Source organism: Nerophis ophidion, linkage group LG22, assembly GCF_033978795.1.
Source record: "Nerophis ophidion isolate RoL-2023_Sa linkage group LG22, RoL_Noph_v1.0, whole genome shotgun sequence".
Taxonomy (NCBI): domain Eukaryota; kingdom Metazoa; phylum Chordata; class Actinopteri; order Syngnathiformes; family Syngnathidae; genus Nerophis; species Nerophis ophidion.
In genome coordinates this window covers 18,633,215-18,658,689 of record NC_084632.1, presented here as the reverse complement: position 1 = coordinate 18,658,689, position 25,475 = coordinate 18,633,215, and the positions used below count along the sequence as shown (strand labels likewise).

The following is a 25,475-nucleotide window of genomic DNA, read 5'->3' as shown; positions in this document are numbered from 1 at the left end:
AGTCAGGTACATCGCTGCTGGCATGTTGAGAAAGGGAAAGACTAGAAACACACAACACGCACACACATCCTTGACAGCAGGATGCTGTCAACATTTGGCCAATGCCAGTAATCTCCTTGAAGCTGGTTGGGTCAATGTTTGAAGAGAATCTCACATGCATCATTGACCGAGGAATACTCTCAGCTTCCAGCACATCATGTTGCATATTCATTTTATTCTTAAATACTTTATTGCCCAGCTGTCAAACTCAAACATGGCCTGCCATCCTGTTGTTTTTAACAGATTGTAAATAACGCAGGTCGTGCTGGATCATGTGCAGCGGTTAAAAGAACAAAAGTGTTGTGGCAAGTCAGCACAGTTGTTGATGTGGCATTTTTAATTTGTTGAGAGTGAGAGTTCTCCACAACATGTGAGGTGATACAGGTACGGCATGTAGCGCCATGGTCCATCATCACAGAAAAAAAACCAGTTCAGTACGTCACACAAGGAAGGCACGGTGAGATATAGTCGAACACAAAATCACTCAAAAATGCAGAGGACTTGAAAAAAACGTAATATAACTTAAAATATAATTAGGAACAAGATGGAATTGATAGGTTGTACTCTATTATTTCATTAAAAGTGAACATTTGAACATAAAAACCTGTTTATACTGATTATTATGGGTGCACCAACATTGATTCGCATCCGAATCGTAATTCTTATTCATTCCGATTCCGGATCAATTCATGATTTCACAAAATTGATTAAAAAAAAATAATAAAAAAAGTGTTTGGTAAATATAAGAATCAATTATTTGTAATTTTTCATTAACTTGCAATAATTACCGTATTTTTCGGACTACAAGTCGCAGTTTTTTTCATAGTTTGGGGGTGCTACTTGTACTCATAAACGACTTACCGCATTTCCTTGAATTGCCGCAGGGCATATAGTATGCGCCTGCCTATAACTACTGCCGGGTCAAACTCGCTTCCCAAAATAATTAGCGCATGCTTGGTTGGTCAAACTTGTGATGTCATGAGTGACACTTCTCCTGTCATCATTTTCAAAATGGAGGAGGCTGCTTTCAATACCGGTAGTTTGAAATCGCAAGAAGAAGATTAAAAGCTATTCAGTAGGATTTAAGGTCCACTCAAATTTTTACTGCATGCCTTTGGTAAGTGCTGGAGTGAGAAGAAGTTTTAAAATACTTAGCGCCCCGGCGGCAATTCGAGGAAATACAGTATGTGTGAAATTATAAACACATTACCGTAGGAGTGACAGATTGTTTGGTAAACGTATAGCATTTTCTATATGTTATATTTATTTGAATGACTCTTACCATAATATGTTACCTTAACATACCAGGCATGTTCTCAGTTGGTTATTTATGCGTCACATTACGTACACTTATTCAGCCTGTGGTTCACTATTCTTTATTTATTTTAAATTACCTTTCAAATGTCCATTCTTGGTGTTGGGTTTTATCAAATAAATTTCCCCCAAAAATGCGACTTATACTCCAGTGCGACTTATATAAGTCTTTTTCCTTCTTTATTATTCATTTTCGGCGGGTGCGACTTATACTCCGGAGCGACTTATATTCCGAAAAATACGGTAGGTCTTCCGGCTGGCCTGGAAACGCCTCGGGATCTCCCGGGAGGAGCTTGACAAAATGGCAGGGGGGAGGGAAGTCTGAAATTCACTGCTTAGGCTGCTGCCCCCGCGACCCGACCTTGGATAAGCGGCAGACAATGGATGGATGAATTGGTTTGAATCGAGAACGGTGTTGAATCGTCAATCGAATCATCACTCTAGTAATGGTTATCGGATTGAATCTCTTGAAAACAGGGTCCTAGATTTTGGCGTGAAATGTCTGTACTTTCAAAATAATGTTAAATACTATTTTCACATTACAATCATCATCAATGTAAAAAAACAATATGTACTTAAATAAGAAGCCAGTTTAGTTTTACAATGTTTAAATATTACTCACAGTAACCAGCATCAAGTTTAGGAATTCTTCCTTCCTAACACGTTAAGCAGTCCTGCTGTTTTTCTGCAGGCAGTGAAACAGCTCTTCTGTTTGTTTTGAATCCCTGAACAGTTTCACAAACGCATCACACTGCCTGAATAAACAGACAAAACGACCGCCATACCAATAAAAAGCCACAGGTGCCACCTTTAAGCTTTTTGCAGCAGGTACCGTCATCTGGAACAAAGAGTTTGTCTTTCACAAAATCACCATCCACTTTTCTCCTCCAGAGGTTCGGATGGTGGCAGAGCTTCCTGCTGCACATCGGACACACTGTTGTCTGATAGCAGCTCAGAGGGCTTACTGTCATCCTGCCAACACAAGCAATATACACAGATACATACAATAAATATCAAGCAAATGTCCAAAGGAAATAATTTTTAAAGCCAACTTACTCTGTGTTTGAGATAGGAGAGGTAGGTGTCCCACCCCAAGGTAATGGTGTTGACGTACACCACACGGTATTTGGGTGAAAGATAATAAAAGTTGATCATCTGAGCCGCGGGCCAAACGCACCAGTCAGCCTGTCACAGCAGGAGTAACACAAATGAGAATAAACAAACCTGAGATGATTACAGGCAGTGCAAACATTGTTATAGCAGCAGTATTTGGACTGAGTCGTTTGGCATTAGATGTCATAAAGAGATATTATTCATACAAAGACAATCATTTGAGTTCTCACTACTTCTTGCACTTGAGCACGATTAATATCAGACAGATAATTATCTGGCATAGGACATCAAGCCGATAAATTTGATAACATCAAAATCAAGCGCTCCTTTTCTCCTGCTTGTGTTGTTACCTGCTGCTCCTGTTCTTAACTTCCCCTGAGCTCACTGTAAGCTGATCCTTCTCAAATAGTGGGGCGGGCCCCCCTGGAGGGGCACGGTGCGATGTCACATGTGAGCTCGGTGGCTTTTTTTGCCATACAAGAATATAATGAATCGTATGTAGCAGTTGGCTTCACTGTAAACACGGCATGAGACAAGGAAAGACCGGTGTGTTGTTTACTTTAATGTTAATAAGCTTACAATGTTATGCAGATGTAAACAAACCCCATTTCCATATGAGTTGGGAAATTGTGTTAGATGTAAGTATACACGGAATACAATGATTTGCAGATCCTTTTCAACCCATATTCAATTGAATCCACTACAAAGACAAGATATTTGATGTTCAAACTCATAAACCTTATTTTTTTTATGCAAATAATAATTAACTTAGAACTTCATGGCTGCAACACGTGCCAAAGTAGTTGGGAAAGAGCATGTTAACCACTGTGTTACATCACCTTTTCTTTTAACAACACTCAATAAAAGTTTGGGAACTGAGGAAACTAATTGTTGAAACTTTGAAAGTGGAATTCTTTCCCATTCTTGTTTTATGTAGAGCTTCAGTCGTTCAACAATCGGGGGTCTCCACTGTCGTATTTTACGCTTCATAATGCGCCACACATTTTCGATGGGAGACAGGTCTGGACTGCAGGCTGGCCAGGAAAGTACCCGCACTCTTTACAAAGCCACACTATTGTAACACGTGCTGAATGTGGCTTGGCATTGTCTTGCTGAAATAAGCAGGGGCGTCCATGAAAAAGAAGGCGCTTAGATGGCAGCATAAGTTGTTCCAAAACCTGTATGTACCTTTCAGCATTAATGGTGCCTTCACAGATGTGCAAGTTACCCATGCCTTGCATACTAATGCACCCCCATACCATCACAGATGCTGGCTTTTGAACTTTGCATGGATAACAGTCTGGATGGTTCGCTTCCCCTTTGGTCCGGATGACACAATGTCAAATATTTCCAAAAATAATTTGAAATGTGGACTCGTCAGACCACAGACCACTTTGCATCAGTCCATCTTGGATGATCTCGGGCCCAGAGAAGCCGGCGGCGTTTCTGGATGTTGTTGATAAATAGCTTTCGCTATACATAGTAGAGCTTTAACTTGCACTTACAGATGCAGCGACGAACTGTATTTAGTGACAGTGGTTTTTCTGAAGTGTTCCTGAGCCCATGTGGTGATATCCTTTAGAGATTGATGTCGGTTTTTGATACAGTGCCGTCTGAGGGATCGAAGGTCACGGTCATTCAATGTTGGTTTCCGGCCATACCGCTTACGTGGAGTGATTTCTCCAGATTCTCTGAACCTTTGATTATATTATGTCTCTAAATTTCTTGCAATTGCACTTTGAAAAACGTTGTTCTTAAACCGTTTGACTATTTGCTCACGCAGTTGTGGACAAAGGGGTGAACCTCGCCCAATCCTTTCCTGTGAAAGACTGAGCATTTATTTGGGAAGCTGTTTTTATAGCCAATCATGGCACCCACCTTTTCCCAATTAGCCTGCACACCTGTGTGATGTGTTTGATGAGCATTCCTCAACTTTATCAGTATTTATTGCCACCTTTCCCAACTTCTTTGTCACGTGTTGCTGGCATCAAATTCTAAAGTTAATGATTTTTTGCAACAACAAAAAAAATGTTTATCAGTTTCAATATCAAATATGTTGTCTTTGTAGCATATTCAGTTTAATAAGGGTTGAAAATTATTTGCAAATCATTGTATTCCTTTTATATTTACATCTAACACAATTTCCCAACTCATATGGAAACGGGGTTTGTACTTATAACAAGGGATGGGCAATATATCGATATACTCGAGTTTGTCTCTATGTGATATAGAAAATGACTATATCGTGACATTAGAGTATACGTTGTCACACAGTTGCTTTTAGCTATGGGCATTACACTACAGGCTTTATTTACGCTTTCTTGTCTCTCCTTCTCACAGAGACTTAAAACAAACGCACCTTCTTACATACGTCACATACTGTCGCATCATACGCCCTCGCTGAGCGGAGAAGTAGGGGCATGGTAACATTAGCTGTGATGCTACCACAGTGGTGCGAGTGGTAATACCAGAGAAAGAAGGTGTGAATCTGGTAACAAGATTAGATCCTAAGAAAAACAGCACGGGGTCCATCGTCTGGCGGTGGTTTGGCTTCAAGCGGGAAGATGTCGAACAAGTATGCGGCAAAAGCGTTGCTACAAAAAGTAGCACCTACTGCTAAATTGTAGCATTATTTGAAAAGTCACCCGCTAGAGAATGAAGAGTGCTTGAAACTCCGCATGTCAACATCTCCGTTTGGTGCCACACCAACAAAATGCCAAAGCAACCATTTTCAGATTAACACCATATGAAAACATTTGTCAACAACAGGAGATAACGTCTGCAGGAACCTACCACATAGCGAAGGACATAAACCATTTGATTTCCTATTATGCAGCTCATTTTTATTTGACAGTTATTGAAATATCTTGTGTTACATCATGCGTACAAGTGCACTTTTATTTGTTTTAAACTATTGTAGTTGCGTTCTGGACAAAAAATTCACTTTACTTTAGTGTTGTTTTGATGTATCATCTTAGTGAAATCATGAACTAAAGTGCACTTAGCTTGTTTTAAAATGTCTCTGACAATCTTGCACTTTCTGTTTTGGAAATGACATGAATGTTTGTGCCACTGCTCAATAACTGTTTAATAAATACAGTTTTGGTCAATTAACTTAGTCGTGATTTCCCTCTCTGCATGAAAGTTTAAAATGAGCATATATTAATGCAGTAGGAACAAGAAAGTTTTAATGTAGACACACAGAATCATCATACTGCTGTGATTATATGCAACAAGTCTTCATTCAAGGCTAAGCCAAAATATCGAGATATATATATCGTGTATCGCGATATGGCCTAAAAATATCGAGATATTAATAAAATGCCATATCGCCCAGCCCTAGTTACAACAATTTTATAGACAAATTGTAGCAAAGAGCAAACCTTTTACAACAGCATATCGCTTCGTTTCACTTCATTTCACTCGCTTCACTTCTGTCGATTCTCGGCATTGCTTATAGAACCGCACTGCTGTTATTAGAGGTGTGGACAATATTGGAGACGGACACATTTGTCCCACCCAAAAAGTATACAGGGATTTGATGTTGCCAATGTGTAGGGATAGTTGCCACAACTTGTTCATAACATCTTGCTGTTTGTTTTCTGGGATGGTCACTTGTCCATTATTTAATTGCTAACGTTGTAAGTATTCCCAATAATGTCAACACTATCTGAAATGTTTTATCATCTCATTGAATTGAATGCCGGCGCTAAAGTGACAGCACGCTGAGTTGTCAGGCACAAAGCTTGTGCATATAGATTATAGACAACTCTGACATGCCACAAGGCTAAAGACACAGCCAACCAGGGTTCCTGCTTCACGCCAATCTATCCATCCATTCATTTTTTGCCGCTTGTCCATTTTTGGGTCGCTGGAGCCTATCTCAGCTGCATTCGGGCGGTAGGCGGAGTACACCCTGGACAAGTCGCCACCTCATCGCAGGGCCAACACAGATAGACAAACAACATTCACACTCACATTCACACACTAGGGCCAATTTAGTGTTGCCAATCAACCTATCCCCAGGTGCATGTTTTTGGAGGAAGCCGGAGTACCCGGAGGGAACCCACGCAGTCACGGGGAGAACATGCAAACTCCACACAGAAAGATCCTGAGCCTGGGATTGAACCCAGGACTAATCAGGACCTTCGTATTGTGAGGCGGATGCACTAACCCCTCTTTCACCGTGCTGCCCTCACGCCAATCTAATTACACATTTTTTACGCACACAACTCTTAGACACAGATTGCATTACAAATTCACGCATCTGAGTACGCACACACAAATATGATTACGCAAACGCAATTCTTTCATCGCAGAAACGTAGCAAAAAGGAAACAGATTTTTTTTTTACCCACAGGCAAATCATTACACAGACAGACAACTTAAAGGCCTACTGAAATGAGATTTTCTTATTTAAACGGGGATAGCCGGTCCATTCTATGTGTCATACTTGATCATTTCGCGATATTGAGATATTTTTGCTGAAAGGATTTAGTAGAGAACATCGACGATAAAGTTCGCAACTTTTGGTCGCTAATAAAAAAGCCTTGCCTGTACCGAAAGTAGCAGACGATGTGCGCGTGACGTCACGGGTTGTGGAGCTCCTCACATCCTCACATTGTTTACAATCAGAGCCAGCAGCAGCTAGAGCTATTCGGACCGAGAAAAAGCGACAATTTCCCCATTAATTTGAGCGAGGATGAAAGATTCGTGGATGAGGGAATTTAGAGTGAAGGACTAGAAAAAAAAAAAAGAAAAAAAAAAAGGCAAGAGCTGTGAGAGCGATTCAGATAGTAGGATAATTCTGGAAAATCTCTTATCTGCCTATTGTGTTACTAGTCTTTTAGTGAGAATATAAAGTACCTGAAAGTCGAAGGGGTGTGGCCACGGTGTGTTGACGCCAGAGTCTCTGAGGGAAGTCACGCAGCAGCAGCAGCAAGACGGAAGCTCCGCTGATGTCTCCGGTAAGAGCTGACTTATTACCACAATTTTCTCACCGAAAACTGCCGGTTGACAATTGGTCGAGATCCATGTTCATTTGACCGCTCTGATCAATAGTAAAGCTTCATCTTCGGGAATTTTAAACAAGGAAACAAAGACTGTGTTTGTGTGGCTAAAGGCTAAAAGCTTCCCACCTCCATCTTTCTACTTTGACTTCTCCATTATTAATTGAACAAATTGCAAAAGATTCAGCAACACAGATGTCCAGAATACTGTTTAATTATGCGATTAAAGCAGACTACTTATAACTTGGATCGGGCTGGAAAATAATGTGCGCTACAACCCGAGACGTCAAACGCACGCGTCATCATACGAGTCATCATACCGCGACATTTTCAACAGGACACTTCGCGGGAAATTTAAAATTGCAATTTAGTAAACTAAAAAGGCCGTATTGGCATGTGTTGCAACGTTTATATTTTATCATTGATATACAAACCATCAGACTGCGTGGTCGGTAGTTGTGGGTTTCAGTGGGCCTTTAAAACAGGCACATGCTTCTCTGTTTACATACACACACATTGAGATACATACACACACATTAGTACACAAACACGTGAATTAGATTACAGACGCACGGATGGATATATGCATTTGCAAATAATTTCCCTACATTAATATTTCTATAGGTCAGTTAATTAATGTGATTACTCATCCGATAAGTGCCAGTGGCTGGAGCCAGGGGAGCAAGGACAACTCGTCTTGCATGGAATTTAGTGCATGGAAATGTGTTTGTGGTGTAGCTTGTTCAGTAAAATTGACACAAAAAAAAATTTAGAAATTACTGTGAATTGAGATCACAATTATCTTTAATTGTCCATTTTTTAGTAACAACATTTATGATTATTGTGTTTGATAATGTGGGATACAAGACAACTGCAATCATTTTCATTTAGAAAACCGAGTGCTTATGTCTCAGGTACAGGAATACACATACAATTAGAGAATTCATTGATGCCTGTCCATTGTCTACAACGCCGTCCACATACACTTACCTTATAAAATTCCCAGAATTTGTCTCTAAACTCCTCCCATCCTTGAGATAAAGAGCGTCCCTCCATGACACCCATACCTGCAATGAGCGCTGTTGTAAGTCGGACGTGCGTCACCAATGTGCTTCATCAAGACACACTTGAGATAAGTCACACACTTGAAGGTGATCGGCGGCCACAAACAAAGCATCAGTAAAATGTATCACACACGACCTCTGAACCCTTCCTGAATCGAACACACGTCATCTTTTGTTTTACCTCACCTACAACTTCCAACACCTCAACCTTTGACCCTGTTCACCTTAGGTGTGAAAATGTATGTGAGAAACGGGAGTGTCTTTCTGTGTTGGCATGCAATAAGGTGGCGTCTTCCGCCCGAATGTAGCTGGGATAGGCTCCAGTGTCGCGATACAGAGAGGGGCAAGCGGTAGAAAACGGATAGATGGAAGGAGCAAACACCACTTTGAATTAGGGCTGCAAATAACGATTATTTCAAGAATTTTTACAATTGAACGACAAGTCCAACCATTATTGCTAATGATCTGCTAGACACGTTTTGAGTTTGACCATGAGTCTGTGAATTGATTTAAACTCATTTTTAAAACCGGTTGTAGTCCATCCATCCATCCATCTTCTTCCGCTTATCCGAGGTCGGGTCGCGGGGGCAGCAGCCTAAGCAAGGAAGCCCAGACTTCCCTCTCCCCAGCCACTTCGTCTAGCTCTTCCCGGGGGATCCCGAGGCGTTCCCAGGCCAGCCGGGAGACATAGTCTTCCCAACGTGTCCTGGGTCTTCCCCGTTGCCTCCTACCGGTTGGACGTGCCCTAAACACCTCCCTCGGGAGGCGTTCGGGTGGCATCCTGACCAGATGCCCGAACCACTTCATCTGGCTCCTCTCGATGTGGAGGAGCAGCGGCTTTACTTTGAGTTCCTCCCGGATGACAGAGCTACGGTTGTAGTATAGTAACAAAATAAACAAAAATTACTGAGAAACTAACGGTTTTACTTTATCGTACAAAATAACTAACCACAGTGAAATATGCATCAATCGACTTTAAAGTGCAAGATATCCTGTAAACATGACATTCAATGCAAAAAGTATTTTATCCAGTACTGTTAGGGTTATTCATGTACTATTATTTACCTAAAGCAGTGATTTTCAAACTGTGGTACTGTTGGTACGCCACAGAATCACTGAATTCAATATTGTGTTTTATTTCCCTAAATTCAATCACAGTGTTACTGTTCAAACTGCATGTAATGTTACAGTGGCGAACAATATTAAATAGTCTTGTTAAATAAAACCTCTGCCATGTTTTAAATGAATACTTAGGCCTACTACGCTACTGTATTTTAATGTTGGTATTTATGGTGGTACTTGGAGAGCCAAGTGTTTTCTGAGGTGGTACTTTGTGAAAAATGTTTGAGAACCAATAATAATCAAATTTGATCAAATCCGGGCCGCGTGAAGAACCCAATACTTTGAACACACAGGTTTCTGCACGGCCACTGCAATAGAGGAGTGATTAGCTAAGAGTGGATAAAAAAATATCTTAGTCGAATTTTTTTTTTTTTTTTACATTTTTGATTACCGTATTTTTCAGACTATAAGTCGCAGTTTTTTCCATAGTTTGGGGGTGCGACTCATACACATGAGCGACATATGTGTGAAATTATTAACACATTACCGTAAAATATCAAATAATATTATTTAGCTCATTCACGTAAAAGACTAGACGTATAAGATTTCATGGGATTTAGCGATTAGGAGTGACAGATTGTTTGGTAAACTTGGAGCATGTTCTATATGTTATAGTTATTTGAATGACTCTTACCATAATATGTTAGGTTAACATTCCAGGCACCTTCTCAGTTGGTTATTTGTCATATAATGTACACTTATTCAGCCTGTTCACTATTCTTTATTTATTTTAAATTGCCTTTCAAATGTCTATTCTTGGTGTTGGGTTTCATCAAATAAATTTCCCCAAAAAATGCGACTTGTACTCCAGTGCGACTTATATATGATTTTTTCCTTCTTTATTATGCATTTTCGACAAGTGCGCCTTATACTCTGAAAAATGCGGTACGTCAATTAATCGTTGCAGCCCTACTTAGAATGCTGCAAAAAGGCTGCTAGGCTACAACAGACAACAAAAAATGTATTTCCTTACCTAAAAAGTACCACAAGCCGAGTGTTGGCGATGCAATCATCTGGTCCACTAGAACCTTCTTGACCACTGTGTTCAGAGCGTATCCCACAAACCTTCTGTCGAGCCATTGGTACCAAAAGTGCAGCACTGGACCCATGGAGCAGCCCACCGCAAACATACGACCTTTTGGGAACAAGAAAACACATGAATTCTTAAACCATACAAAACTATAAGAACATCCCCAACGGCTAGCAAATGTTACCAAGAGTGGATTAAGACAACATATTTAACAAATAAACTGCACAAACGTTGCAGTGTATGTGTTGTAGCAATGACAACTATTGTTACACAGTCACCGAGCAGCATCAACATTTTGGGAAGAGGGTCTACAATATTTGATGTGCGGCTCTTCTTTATTCAAGATGACAACGCATCCAGCATTTAACTGGGACATGGCGGCTATTAAAAATGAGCTCACTATTTGCGCATATTTGAGGCTCGCATTTATTTAGATTTCCATCCATCCATCCAGTTTCTACCGCTTTTTTCCTTTTGGGGTCGCAGGGGGCACTGGCGCCTATCTCAAATACAATCGGGCGGAAGGCTGTGTACACCCTGGACAAGTCACAACCTCATTGCAGGGCCAACACAGATAGACAGACAGCATTCACACTCACATTCACACACTAGGGCCAATTTAGTGTTGACAATCAACCTATCCCCAGGTGCATGTCTTTGGAAGTGGGAGGAAGCCGGAGTACCCAAAGGGAACCTGCGCATTCACGGGGAGAACATGCAAACTCCACACGGAAGGATCCCGAGCCTGGGATTTAACCCAAGACTGCAGGACCTTCGTATTGTGAGGCAGACGCACTAACCCCTCTGCCACTGTTTAGATTTCTGTGATCTGAAATTTTCTGTCATAGACAGCGGCACTTTATAAGAATTATTGAGTCCTGTAAACAATTTATTGGGTAGCATTTATTGCCTTTGATAGTAGCAATGAATCAACTATTCACAGATAAGGTAACTCATTTATAGTTTTATAGTCCATAGTAGACTGATGCAAATGATCACGCTAACTGTGTAGTAGGAATGTAACAATAAACAGTATTAATGATATATTGCGGGTTTGTCTGTGTGCGATATAGAAAATGACTATATCAGTATATTCAAGTATACATTCTCACACAGTTGCTTTCAGCTGCGGGCATTACATTACAGGCTCTTCTTGCTTTTTCCTGTCTCTCCTTCTCACAAACAAGCGCAAATTCTTACACACGTCACATACGTCATACGCCCTCGTGGAGCAGAGGTAGCAGCATGGGTAACGTTAGCTGTGGTGCTAGCAGAGCCGTGCGAGTGGTAATACGAGAGAAAGAATGTGCGAATGAAGTGTCAGAAAAATTCTGTGTAAATTATCAAATAAAACCTTGTATTACATTGTGTTCCTGACGAAAAGAAAAAAGGCTGGAACTTTCCAAGAAGAATGCTGGACTTCCAGGCGGACAGATGGCAGAATCTGCCCAACTTCCAGAGGAACACTTTTAAGTGTTTTTACGAACCCTCTTTGATCTATTTTATGGGACTCTCTGTGATCTATTTTATGGGACTTCCTTTGATCTGTTCGGGAACCGAAGGCAATGCTGGTCACGGCCCACTTCCTTGAGGAAGCAGCTGTGGGAAGGAGGGGGGTGAAAATCAACTGAAGAACTACAAGAATGATCTTGGGTTACAGCATGGTGCAGGAACTGTACAGGGTGTACAGTGGCCATGCCTCTCCTCGGATCAGAGTATAAATTTAATTCTGTCTCTGTTTGATTCTTTGCCTTTTTGTCTTGTTTAGTGAATTATATTTATATAGCGCTTTTTTTTTTTTTTTTTTTAATAGAGGTCATCCGTGTTTGAACCTGACATGAAGGAAGAAGTAATTCCCAAGAAAAACAGCAGTGGGTCCATCGTCTGGCGGTGGTTTGGCTTCAAGTGGGAATATGTCGAACAGACAACTGTAATTTGTCACCCACATTTGCGGTCCTCTCCAAGGTTTCTCATAGTCATTCACATTGACATCCCAATGGGTTCTGAGTTTTTCCTTGCCCTGATGTGGGCTCTGAACCGAGGATGGAGGAGGAGGTCGTTGTGGCTTTTCCAGCCTTTTGAGACACTTTGGATTTAAGGCTATAGAAATAAATATTGATTGATTGATTAATTGACTTTACCTTTAACTTCAACCAAAATTCAAGCATTTTTCAAACCTTAAACACAATATTAAAATCCAAGCATTTTCAAGGTTTTTAAGCACCCGTACAAACCCTAAATTTGGTGCTACGTCCTTGGCTACAGACCAGACAACCACAAGGACTCACAACGTTACCATTTGGGGCGGTATACCTCGGTTGGTAGACTGGCCGTGCCAGCAACTTGAGGGTTCCAGGTTCGAGCCCCGCTTCAACCATCCTAGTCACTGCCGTTGTGTCCTCGAGCAAGACACTTTACCCACCTGCTCCCAGTGCCATCCACACTGGTTTAAAGGCCTACTGAAACCCACTACTACCGACCACGCAGTCTGATAGTTTATATATCAATGATGAAATCTTAACATTGCAACACATGCCAATACGGCCGGTTTAGTTTACTACAGGACTGTCTCAGAAAATTAGAATATTGTGATAAAGTCCTTTATTTTCTGTAATGCAACTAAAAACATGCAAATGTCATACATTCTGGATTCATTACACATCAACTGAAATATTGCAAACCTTTTATTATTTTAAAATTGCTGATTATGGCATACAGCTTAAGAAAACTCATAAATCCTATCTCAAAAAATTAGAATATTTCCTCAGACCAAGTAAAAAAAAAAGATCTATAACAGCAAAACAAAATCAAACATTTGAAAATGTCAATTAATGCACTGCAGTAATCATTTTGCACGGATTACTGCATCAATGCGGCGTGGCATGGAGGCAATCGGCCTGTGGCATTGCTGAGGTGTTATGGATGCCCAGGATGCTTCAATAGCGGCCATCAGCTCATTTGCATTATTGGGCCTGGTGTTTTTCAGCTTCTTCTTCACAATAACCCACAAATTCTATATGAGGTTCAGGTCAGGGGAGTTGGCAGGCCAATGGAGGACAGTAATGCCATGGTCAGTACACCAGTTACTGGTGGTTTTGGCACTGTGGACAGGTGCCAGATCATGCTGGAAAATGAAATAATCATCTCCATAGAGCTTTTCAACAGATACAGCTTCAATAGCCGTACTCCCATGGTCAAGCCACTCCTGAACTCTAGACAACGGAAGTTCCCCCAGTCAGCAATGGTTTAGGGAGCCATGTCAGCTGTTGGTTTTGGTCCACTGTGTTTCATCAAGTCCAGAGTCAATGCAGCTGTGTACATGCTTCCATCTGTTGTAAAGCTCTGTGGAGATGATGATTTCATTTTCCAGCATCATCTGGCACCAGTCCACAGTGCCAAAACCAGCAGTAACTGGTGTACTGACCATGGCATTACTGTCCTCCATTGGCCTGCCAACTCTCCTGACCTGAACCTCATAGAGAATTTGTGGGTTATTGTGAAGAAGAAGCTGAAAGACACCAGACCCAATAATGCAAATTAGCTGAAGGCCGCTATTGAAGCATCCTGGGCATCCATAACACCTCAGCAATGCCACGGGCCAATTGCTTCCATGCCACGCCGCATTGATGCAGTAATCCGTGCAAAAGGATTCCCAACCAAGTACTGAGTGCATTAATTGACATTTTCAAATGTTTGATTTTGTTTTGCTGTTATAAATCTTGTTTTTTTACTTGGTCTGAGGAAATATTCTAATTTTTTGAGATAGGATTTTTGAGTTTTCTTAAGCTGTATGCCATAATCAGCAATATTAAAATAATAAAAGGCTTGCAATATTCCAGTTGATGTGTAATGAATCCAGAATGTATGAAATGTTCATGTTTTTAGTTGCATTACAGAAAATAAAGGACTTTATCACAATATTCAAATTTTCTGAGACAGTCCTGTAAATTGCAATTTTAAATTTCCCGCGAAGTGTCGTGTTGAAAACGTGGCGGTATGATGACTCGTATGATGACGTGTGCGCGTGACGTCTCGGGTTGTAGCAGACATTTTTTTCCAGCCTGATCCAAGCTATAAGTAGTCTGCTTTAATTGCATAATTACACAGTATTCTGGACATCTGTGTTGCTGAATCTTTTGCAATTTCTTCAATTAATAATGGAGAAGTCAAAGAAGAAAGATGTAGGTGGGAAGCGGTGTATTGCAGCTGCCTTTAGCAACACAAACACAGCTGGTGTTTCCTTGTTTACATTCCTGAAGGTGAAGCTTTACTATGGAACAGAGCAGTCAAGCGAACATGGTTCCTGACCACATGTCAACCGGCAGGTTTCGGTGAGAAAATTATGGTTATATGTCGGCTCTTAACGTAGACATGAGCGGAGCTTGCGTACTCCTGCAGCTGCGGACTCTCTTGCCTCTTCCCACCGGAGACACTGGCGGTCACCACACCCGTGGCCACACCCCTCCGTCTTGTAGGTACCATATAATTTCACTAAAACACTAGTAACCCAAAAGGCAGATAAGGGATTGTCTAGAATTATCCTAGTAAATGTGTCTAATGTCTGGAATGGAGCCTGCACTGCTTTAGACTGGAAGTCTCTACAGAGAGTGGTGAGGACGGTGGAAAAGATTATCAGGACTCCTCTTCCTCCTATCCAGGAGATCGAAAAAAGCCGCTGCCTGACCAGGGCTCAGAAAATCTGCAAAGACTCCTCCCACCCCCACCAAGGACTGTTTTCACTGCTGGACTCTAGTAAGAGGTTCTGCAGCCTCCGTAGCAGAACCTCCAGGTTCTGTAACAGCTTCTTCCCTCAGGCCGTAAGACACTAGAAAGCATCATAATTAAATTATCCCCTCAACTCCCCCCAAAATGGATTAACTCGCTGGAATAAAAAAGACAATAAAACATACATCCATAAACATGGACGCATGTGAAAAATTGCAATGTATTTATTTGTACAGTAATCCAGTGGTTCTCAAATGGGGGTACGCGTACCCCTGGGGGTACTTGAAGGTATGCCAAGGGGTACGTGAGATTTTTCAAAAATATTATAAAAATAGCAACAATTAAAAAATCAATTTTAAATATATTTATTGAATAATACGTCAACAAAATATGAAAGTAAGTTCATAAACTGTGAAAAGAACTGCAACAATGCAATATTCAGTGTTGACATCTAGATTTTTTGTGGACATGTTCCATAAATATTGATGTTAAAGATGTCTTTTTTTGTGAAGAAATGTTTAGAATTAAGTTCATGAATCCAGATGGATCTCTATTACAATCCCCAAAGAGGGCACTTTAAGTTGATGATTACTTCTATGTGTAGAAATATTTATTTATAATTGAATCACTTGTTTATTTTTCAACAAGTTTTTAGTTCAAGAAAGACTACGACCAATGAGTAATATTTTGCACTCTTATACAATTGAATAAATCAGAAACTGATGACATAGTGCTGTATTTTACTTCTTTATCTCGTTTTTTCAACCAAACATGCTTTGCTCTGATTAGGGGGTACTTGAATTAAAAAAATGTTCACAGGGGGTACAACACTGAAAAAAGGTTGAGAACCACTGCAGTAATCTATTTATTTATACCTGCAACTTATTGCGTTTTTTTTTTTAATCCTGCACTACCAAGAGCTAATACAACAAAACTTCATTCTTATTTGTACTGTAAAGTTAAAATTTAAATGGCGATAAAAAGGAAGTCTAAGTTTAAGTCTAATAACATCTTGAAGGAACTCTCCTGAAGGAATCAATAAAGTACTATCTATCTAGCTATCTATCTGAATCGCTCCCACTGCCCTCGCCTTCTGTTTTCTTGTCCTTCACTCTCACTACCCTCATCCACAAATCTTTCATCCTCGCTCAAATTAATGGGAAAATCGTCCCTTTCTCGGTCCAAATCGCTCTAGCTGCTGGTGGCCATGATTGTAAACAAAGTGAGGATGTGAGGAGCTCCACAACCCGTGACGTCACGCGCACATCGTCTGCTACTTCCGGTACAGGCAAGGCTTTTTTATTAGCGACCAAAAGTTGCGAACTTTATTGTCGATGTTCTCTACTAAATCCTTTCAGCAAAAATATGGCAATATCGCGAAATGATCAAGTATGACACATAGAATGGACCTGCTTTCCCCGTTTAAATAAGAAAATCTCATTTCAGTAGGCGTTTAAATGTAACTTAGATATTGGGTTTTCAGTATGTAAAGCGCTTTGAGTCACTAGAGAAAAGTGCTATGTAAATAAAATTCACTTCACACATTTTGCGACAGGACTAAAATTAGAAGGGGGTTACGTTTATTTGTTAAAAAGTGATAAACTTTGTCAGGGGCTCCTTCTAGTTCGCTCACCTGTCCTATTCCAGTCTCGGACTTTGGCCGGGTTTTTATACCTCTCCCGGCTCTGTTGCAGGAAGTCCCCCAGCGCCAGCATGCCTCCGCCGCTCACAGTGTTGGTGAGGAGCAGATACCGACCTTGGAAGAGCTGCCGCCACGAGAACCGAATGCGGACTACAAACTCCTTCCCCACCCGGGGAAGCATGTCGTATCGGCTGTAAAGTCTCTTAAGGGCGAGTTGGACAGAGGTCGGAGTAAAGTTATTAATGTGGAACCTTCTTAATGACTAGTGACGCATTGTTGCTGAAGGAAGTCGCAACAAACAGAGGAAAGCCACCAAGAGAATTTTATCCCCGTCCATGAAGGCAACTAAATGTCAGTGCGCCTCCTCCTGGCGTGGAGTAATACGGGGTTTTCTTTTTTTTCTTCCCATTTCATTTATTTATTTAAAGCAATGACATAAAAATAATAATCCATCAATCCTTTTTCTACCGCTTATTCCCTTTGGGGTCGCGGGGGGCGCTGGTGCCTATCTCAGCTACAATCGGGCGGAAGGCGGCATACACCCTGGACAAGTCGCTACCTCACCACAGGGCCAACACAGATAGACAGACAACATTCACACTCCCATTCACACACTAGGGCCAATTTAGTGTTGCCAATCAACCTATCCCCAGGTGCATGTCTTTGGAAGTGGGAGGAAGCCGGAGTACCCGGAGGGAACCCACGCATTCACAGGGAGGACATGCAAACTCCACACAGAGTCCGGGATTGAACCCAGGACTACTCAGGACCTTCGTATTGTGAGGCAGACGCACTAACCCCTCCTCCACCGTGAAGCCCAAAAAATATATATATAATACACACAAATAATAATAATACACACAAAAAAGTACAAAGTTGACAACACATAATAATATAAATTAATATAAAATAATATAGTGAAAAAAGGAAATGTATAGTATGTAATACATGATTGTCCAGTTTTGCCTGAATTGGAGTGGGAAGGAGATAATTTATTTAATCCCACCCCCAGTTCTCCATTCAGTGATTATTCACTTGAGTTTCACCGTTACTTCGTTTAAGGATTATAATATAAATGTTGTATCATAGTGGCATTAACATTGGTAACAAAAATCATTACACTGTAACAATAATTTGTATCAATAATGTAGGAATAATAAATATACCAGTGGTTCTCAAATGGAGCTATGCATACCCCTGGGGGTACTTGAAGGTATGCCAAGGGGTATGTGAGATTTTTACAAAAATATTCTAAAAATAGCAACAATTCAAAAATCCTTTATAAATATATTTATTGAATAATACTTCAAAAAAATATGAATGTAAGTTCATAAACTGTGAAAAGAAATGCAACAATGCAATATTCAGTGTTGACAGCTAGATTTTGTTGTGGACATGTTCCATAAATATTGACGTTAAAGATGTCTTTTTTTGTGAAGAAATGTTTAGAATTAAGTTGATGAATCCAGATGGATCTCTATTACAATCCCCAAAGAGGGCACTTTAAGTTGATGATTACTTCTATGTGTAGAAATCTTTATTTATAAATGAATTACTTGTTTATTTTTCAACAAGTTTTTATTTTTTTTTATATCTTTCTTCCAAATAGTTCAAGAAAGACCACTGCAAATGAGCAATATTTTGCACTGTTATGCAATTTAATAAATCAGAAACTGATGACATAGTGCTGTATTTTACTTCTTTATCTCTTTTTTTCAACCAAAAAATGCTTTGCTTTGATTAGGGGGTACTTGAATTAAAAAAATGTTCAAAGGGGGTACATCACTGAAAAAAGGTTGAGAACCACTGTAATACATGATTGTCCAGTTTTGCCTGAATTGGAGTGGGAAGAAGATAGTTTATTTAATCACACCCCCAGTTCTCCGTTCAGTGATTATTTACTTGAGTTTCACTGTTACTTTGTTCAAGGATTATAATACCACAGGTAACAATAATTATTACACTGTAACAATAATGTGTATCAGTAATGTAGGAGTAATGAATATACCAACAATGGTAATAGACAACTTTGCAATAATGGTAAGGTAAACATTGAGCACATGATAACACTTTGAGACAGACTACACAACAGATGCATAGCAAAAAGGTATACTGAGACATTCTACACTATATTTAGTCATTTAACCTTGTTTAGTATACAAGTAGAATCGTCTCACATCAACTTATAAATATGTGTGTGTGTATATATATATATATATATATATATATATATATATATGATATTAATACATATGCATCCATCCATCTTCTTCCGCTTATCTGAGGTTGGGTTGCGGGGGTAGCAGCCTAAGCAGGGAAGCCCAAACTTTCCTCTCCCCAGCCACTTTGTCCAGCTCTTCCTGGGGGATCCCGAGGCGTTCCCAGGCCAGCCGGGAGACATAGTCTTCCCAGCGTGTCCTGGATTTTTCCCGTGGCCTCCTACCGGTTGGACATGCCCTAAACACCTCCCTAGGGGGGCGTTTGGGTGGCATCCTGACCAGATGCCTGAACCATCTCATCTGGTTCCTCTCAATGTGGACGAGCAGCGGCTTTACTTTGAGCTCCCTCCGGATGGCAGAGCTTCTCACCCTATCTCTAAGGGAGAGCCCCGCCACTCATTTCGGCCGCTTGTACCCGTGATCTTATCCTTTCGGTCATAACCCAGAGCTCATGACCATAGGTGAGGATGGGAACGTAGATCGACCGGTAAATTGAGAGCTTTGCCTTCCGGCTCAGCTCCTTCTTCACCACAACAGATCGATACAGCGTCTGCATTACTGAAGACGCTGCACCGTTCCGCCTGTCGATCTAACGATCCTCTCTTCCCTCACTCGTGAACAAGATTCCGAAATACTTGAACTCCTCCACTTGGGGCAGGTTCTCCTACCCAACCCGGAGATGGCACTCCACCCTTTTCCGGGCGAGAACCATGGACTAGGACTTAGAGGTGCTGATTCTCATCCTGGTCGCTTCACACTCGGCTGCGAACCGATCCAGTGAGAGCTGAAGATCCTGGCCAGATGAAGCCATCAGGACCACATCATCTGCAAATAGCAGAGACCTAATCCTGCAGCCACCAACCCGGATCCCCTCATCGCCTTGACTGCGCCTAGAAATTCAGTCCATAAAAGTTATGAACAGAGTCGGTGACAAAGAGGGAGCCTCACAGGAAATGTGTCTGACTTACTGTCGACAATGCGGACCAAGCTCTGACACTGATCGTACAGGGAGCGGACAATACATATGCATATATTATTTAATATACAAATACAAATATGCATCCATCTTCTTCCGCTTATCCGAGGTCGGGTCGCGGGGGCAGCAGCCTAAGCAGGGAAGCCCAGACTCTCCTCTCCCCAGCCACTTCGGTCACGAGCTTTGGTTCATGACCAAAAGGACAAGATCACAGGTACAAGCGGCGGAAATGAGTTTCCTCCGCCGGGTGGCGGGGCTCTCGCTTAGAGATAGGGTGAGAAGCTCTGTCATCCGGGAGGAGCTCAAAATAAAGCCGCTGCTCCTCCACATCAAGAGGGGCCAGATGAGGTGGTTCGGGCATCTGGTCAGGATGCCACCCAAACGCCTCCCTAGGGAGGTGTTTAGGGCACATCTGACCGGTAGGAGGCCACGGGGAAGACTCAGGACACGTTGGGAAGACTATGTCTCCCGGCTGACCTGGGAACACCTCGGGATCCCCCAGGAAGAGCCGGACAAATACAAATGTGATATGCAACTAAATAAATATTTTTTTCCAATTAAATGCATATTTGTAAATATATTTTAGAGATTTTAAAACATATACAGATAAAATGTATAAATATGAAAATGTGACGTACAAATAAATCAAATATGCTTGATTTTGTATTTCTATTTGTATTGAATTTGCATATGTGGATCGCGTTTTTGCTTTTGTGTCGATGAGACATTCCTACCGCAAACCAGATGCACAAATAAATGTGACCTACACACTCCCCTGAACAACAAGCAGAGGGCACTGCAGCCAGAGCTGTCTGGGTCACAGAGCATTACATGCATAATATGCAAAATTCCTAGAGTTCTCTGCACAAAAAACATCCAGGTCTTTACAGAGATAACGCTCAACGGGCCTGAGCTAGCTAACGTTAATGTTGTTTTAGCTAATGCTATTTCATCCAATTAATCTGAAAGGCCGTGCTAGCTGCTTATTTTATTTTATCAATTCCATTTAATGACCTTGTCCCGATGTTGTTACTGATCTCTTATCAGTGCAATTTGTGTCAAATCATCCCAAAATCATGACGTAATATAACCCTCCCTAGTTTGCCTCTGATTGGCTCACCAATATCTGACCATGTCTGTGACCCAGACCGCTCTGGCTGCGGTGCCCTCTGCTGGTTGTTCAGGGGAGTGTATTTATTTGTGCATCTGGTTTGTGGGAGGAATGTCTCATCGACACAAAATCACAAAAAAAAAAAACGATCCACAGATGCAAATTCAATACAAATACAAATACAAAATCAAGCATATTTATATTCAAATCTCAAAAATATATTTACAAATACACGTTTTTTTTATACAAATTCTTGACTTATTTGTATGTCCCCCTCCATCCATCCATTTCCTACCGCTTATTCCCTTTCGGGGTCGCGGGGGGCGCTGGCGCCTATCTCAGCTACAATCGGGCGGAAGGCGGGGTACACCCTGGACAAGTCGCCACCTCATCGCAGGGCCAACACAGATAGACAGACAACATTCACACTCACATTCACACACTAGGGCCAATTTAGTGTTGCCAATCAACCTATCCCCAGGTGCATGTCTTTGGAAGTGGGAGGAAGCCGGAGTACCCGGAGGGAACCCACGCATTCACGGGGAGAACATGCAAACTCCACACAGAAAGATCCCGAGCCTGGATTTGAACCCAGGACTGCAGGACCTTCGTATGTCCCATTTTAATATTTATAAATTGTATTTGTAAATATTTTCAAATCTCAAAAATATATTTACAAATGCGCGTTTATTTATACAAATTATTTATTTATTTGTACATCAGTTTTCCATCCATCCATCCATCCATTTTCTACCGCTTATTCCCTTTCGGGGTCGCGGGGGGCGCTGGCGCCTATCTCAGCTTTGTATTTTTATATTTATTAATATATGCATTAATATCATATTGATATAAATATAAGTTGATATGAGACAATTTTATTATCAGTTAATATGCTATATTAACTTCACATCTAATTGCGATGAGGTGGCGACTTGTCCAGGGTGTACGCGCCTTCCGCCCGATTGTAGCTGAGATAGGCACCAGCGCCCCCGCGACCCCTGAGGGAATAAACGGTAGGAAATGGATGGATCTAATTAAATGACCACCAAATTTTATAATATAATTCATCCTGAATTAATTAGTGGAGGGTGTATTTAGTTGAGCAAAAAAAGGGAGAATAATCCTCTTTTCTTCTTTGATGCTTTTGCAATCTCAGTTTATGAAATGAATACAAGTAAAGATCACATCTGCAAGCTGTGGTTACTGACATACTCGTCAGTAATTCTGCCCCGCTAGCAGCTCTCATTAATAAAATATGTCATGGGTGTATTTCCAGTACACTCCTTGATTGGTCAGGTACACTGTCCACCAAACATGTAAACAAACCGTTAGTACAGCCGAATAAATAACGGAAACATGGCATATCCTTCAAAGTAAAAGTTTTAGTTGAAAGAGCAGTGGTTATTCTTAAAAACGACACCACCTTATAAATTAAAACATTGGGACCAACAAAGTGAGCCACATGAGGTATAATAAATAAACTTATCACGTTTAAACGTCGTTTTTATTCCGAGTTGAAGTCATCCTGCCTTATTTTGAAAGTCTTTACCGGATCTAGTTACATTTATTTTTCCTATTTGGATAGTGGTGGTGTCTGCGGATGCAGGACGCGGTGGACAGCAGCCGGATAGAAATCTACCAAGGTGAGGTTAAGACCTTTTTCATATTGTAATCATTTTACATCAAATTAACCGATCTGTAAATGAATTAATATATGGTGTGATTCATCAAAAAATCGCCTGCGCACAATTCGGACCGTCCATGCACAGGAAATGTTGCTGTTAGAACAGCTGTTTTGTAAGGAAAAAAACCATGCATGCACATCAATGTATTCGTGGACTGGATGTCCAAGACAAGTGCTGAGGGTTTTATGTGCTTTTTTCAAGAAAAACTGTGCATTTCTGCAAGAAGGGGCGTTACACAATACTAATCGGGATAATGCATCCTAATTGCCCTGAAGCTTGCACAGAAAGAACTATTACTCCTTAGAGAACGACTGTATTTCATAGCTGATGCTACAGGCAATACTGCAAATGTATGTTCATATAAGAGTACTGCATAATAAATACATAGAAAAAAAATACTCCAAATATACTGTCAATGCTTCACTTAGTGTGAATATAAATTGAAATACTCACCAATACCATTCATTTTATTAAAGGCCTACTGAAATTAGATTTTCTTATTCAAACAGGGATAGTAGGTCCATTCTATGTGTCATACTTGATCATTTTGCTATATTGCCATATTTTTGCTAAAAGAATTCAGTAGAGAACATCGACGATAAAGTTCGCAACTTTTGGTCGCTAATAAAAAAGCCTTGCCTTTACCGGAAGTAGCAGACGATGTGCGCGTAACGTCACGGGTTGTAGGGCTCCTCACATCCTCACATTGTTTATAATGTGAGCCTCCAGCAGCAAGAGCTATCCGGATCGAGAAAGCGACAATTTCCCCATTAATTTGAGCAAGGATGAAAGGTTCGTGGATGAGGAAATTTAGAGTGAAGCACAAAAAAAAAAGCGACGGCTCCAGGCGGCAGTGGGACCGTTTCAGATGTAATTAGACACATTTACTAGGATAATTATGGGAGATCCCTTATCTGCTTATTGTTTTAATAGTGTTTTAGTGAGATTGTAAAGTCATACCTGGAAATCGGATTGCTGGCTGCGGTGAACGCCAGTGTCTCTCAGAAAAACCAACGGAGGAGCCAAGATCACAGCTGCCTTTTTGAGCTGCAGGAAGAAGTCCCATAATCCACTGAAGTCTCCGGTAATAGTATCACAATAATATCACAATTTTCCCATCCAAAAACTTGCTGGTTGACGTAGAGAAACATGTTCGCTTGACCGCTCTGTGTTAAAGCTTCACAAAAAAACAAAGAAACACCGGCTGTGTTTCGATGCTAAAGGCAACTGCAATCCACCGCTTTCCACCAACAGCATTCTTATTTATAGTCTCCATTATTAATTGAACAAATTGCAAAAGATTCAGCAACACAGATGTCCAAATTACTGTGTAATTATGCGATGAAAAGAGACGACTTTTAACCGTGTGTGGTGCTGGGCTAAAATTTCCCCTCCAACCCGAGACGTAACGCGCACGCGTCATCATTCCGTGACGTTTTTAACAAGAAACTCCGCGGGAAATTTAAAATTGTAATTTAGTAAACTAAACCGGCAGTATTGGCATGTGTTGCAATGTTAATATTTCATCATTGATGTATAAACTATCAGACTGCGTGGTCGGTAGTAGTGGGTTTCAGTAGGCCTTTAAGGACATAACCATAGACAAATATTGAAGTTCATTACATTACATTATTATACCATTGTAGAATAAAGCAAATAATATTATTACTGAAATGATTGATTCTTCGGGAATAATAATAATAAAAAAAAAACAGTTCATAGTAAGGTTTGAATTGTCCATTTGCAACATCCAGTTAATGGAAGAAAACCTATTTTATTGCCTGATAATACTGTATGTTCATGCTTTCATGTCAATAGACACACGGTACTATCATAAAACGTATTAGTCGAAATCAGACCTGCAACGTAATTACGAGATGTAATGAAGATTTCACAAATATGAGCGATTATGATGACTGAAGTGCTTATATCAACTAAACCTAACCCCACCCCTCGGATTGTAAATAATGTAAATAATTCAATGTATATACTCCGATGATTAACTTGTATGATGACTGTATTATGCTGATAGTATATATTTGTACCATGAATTGATTTACGTGGACCCCGACTTAAACAAGTTGAAAAACTTATTCGGGTGTTACCATTTAGTGGTCAATTGTACGGAATATGTACTGTACTGTGCATATTAATAATAATAGTTTTAATCAATCAATCAATCAATCAATTCGGCGTGCAAAACTAGTTTTCGAAGTGAAAAATCCAATTGCGAAAACAGAATTGTGCGATTGCATCCCACTCAGTCTGGAAAGAGAGTCGGTATGAAACATAACGCTTGTATTTATATGTTGTAGTAGTATAACAAGAATGGAGAATACATTAAAAAGGTGTTGAAGCATAATTATTAAAATAAGTATTTTGACGTATAATAAAATGTCTTTAAAGAAGAAATTTGTTTTTTGGAA

At 40.6% G+C, this 25,475-nt stretch overlaps 2 protein-coding genes across 2 annotated transcripts in view; one reads left to right on the top strand and one right to left on the bottom strand.

The window, feature by feature from the left end:
• Positions 1–358: 358 nt before the first annotated feature.
• On the bottom strand, positions 359–17,372 carry mpv17l2 (MPV17 mitochondrial inner membrane protein like 2). The gene is made up of 5 exons (XM_061883400.1): positions 17,050–17,372; positions 10,635–10,796; positions 8,466–8,542; positions 2,410–2,538; positions 359–2,325 (listed from the first exon to the last, which is right to left on the bottom strand). Exons 1-5 carry the CDS (start codon positions 17,237–17,239, stop codon positions 2,221–2,223), a joined length of 663 nt encoding a protein of 220 aa, XP_061739384.1. The 5' UTR covers positions 17,240–17,372; the 3' UTR covers positions 359–2,220.
• Positions 17,373–22,939: 5,567 nt separating this feature from the next.
• Positions 22,940–25,475, top strand: part of rab3ab (RAB3A, member RAS oncogene family, b) — a 33,470-nt gene continuing 30,934 nt past the window's right edge. Inside the window, exon 1 of the mRNA XM_061883399.1 lies at positions 22,940–23,007. The gene's annotated coding sequence lies outside the window, so the exon portion shown is untranslated. The remainder of the gene's footprint in view (positions 23,008–25,475) is intronic.

Excerpts from the sequence above, each read along its gene's own strand:
- mpv17l2 (XM_061883400.1), bottom strand. The coding sequence starts at position 17,239 with ATGCTTCCCCGGGTGGGGAAGGAGTTTGTAGTCCGCATTCGGTTCTCG. Across the intron at positions 8,543-10,634 it reads CGGCTTGTGGTACTTTTTAG|GTATGGGTGTCATGGAGGGA; the intron begins GTAAGGAAATAC and ends CGCTCATTGCAG. Across the intron at positions 2,539-8,465 it reads AATTCTGGGAATTTTATAAG|GCTGACTGGTGCGTTTGGCC; the intron begins GTAAGTGTATGT and ends CTGCTGTGACAG.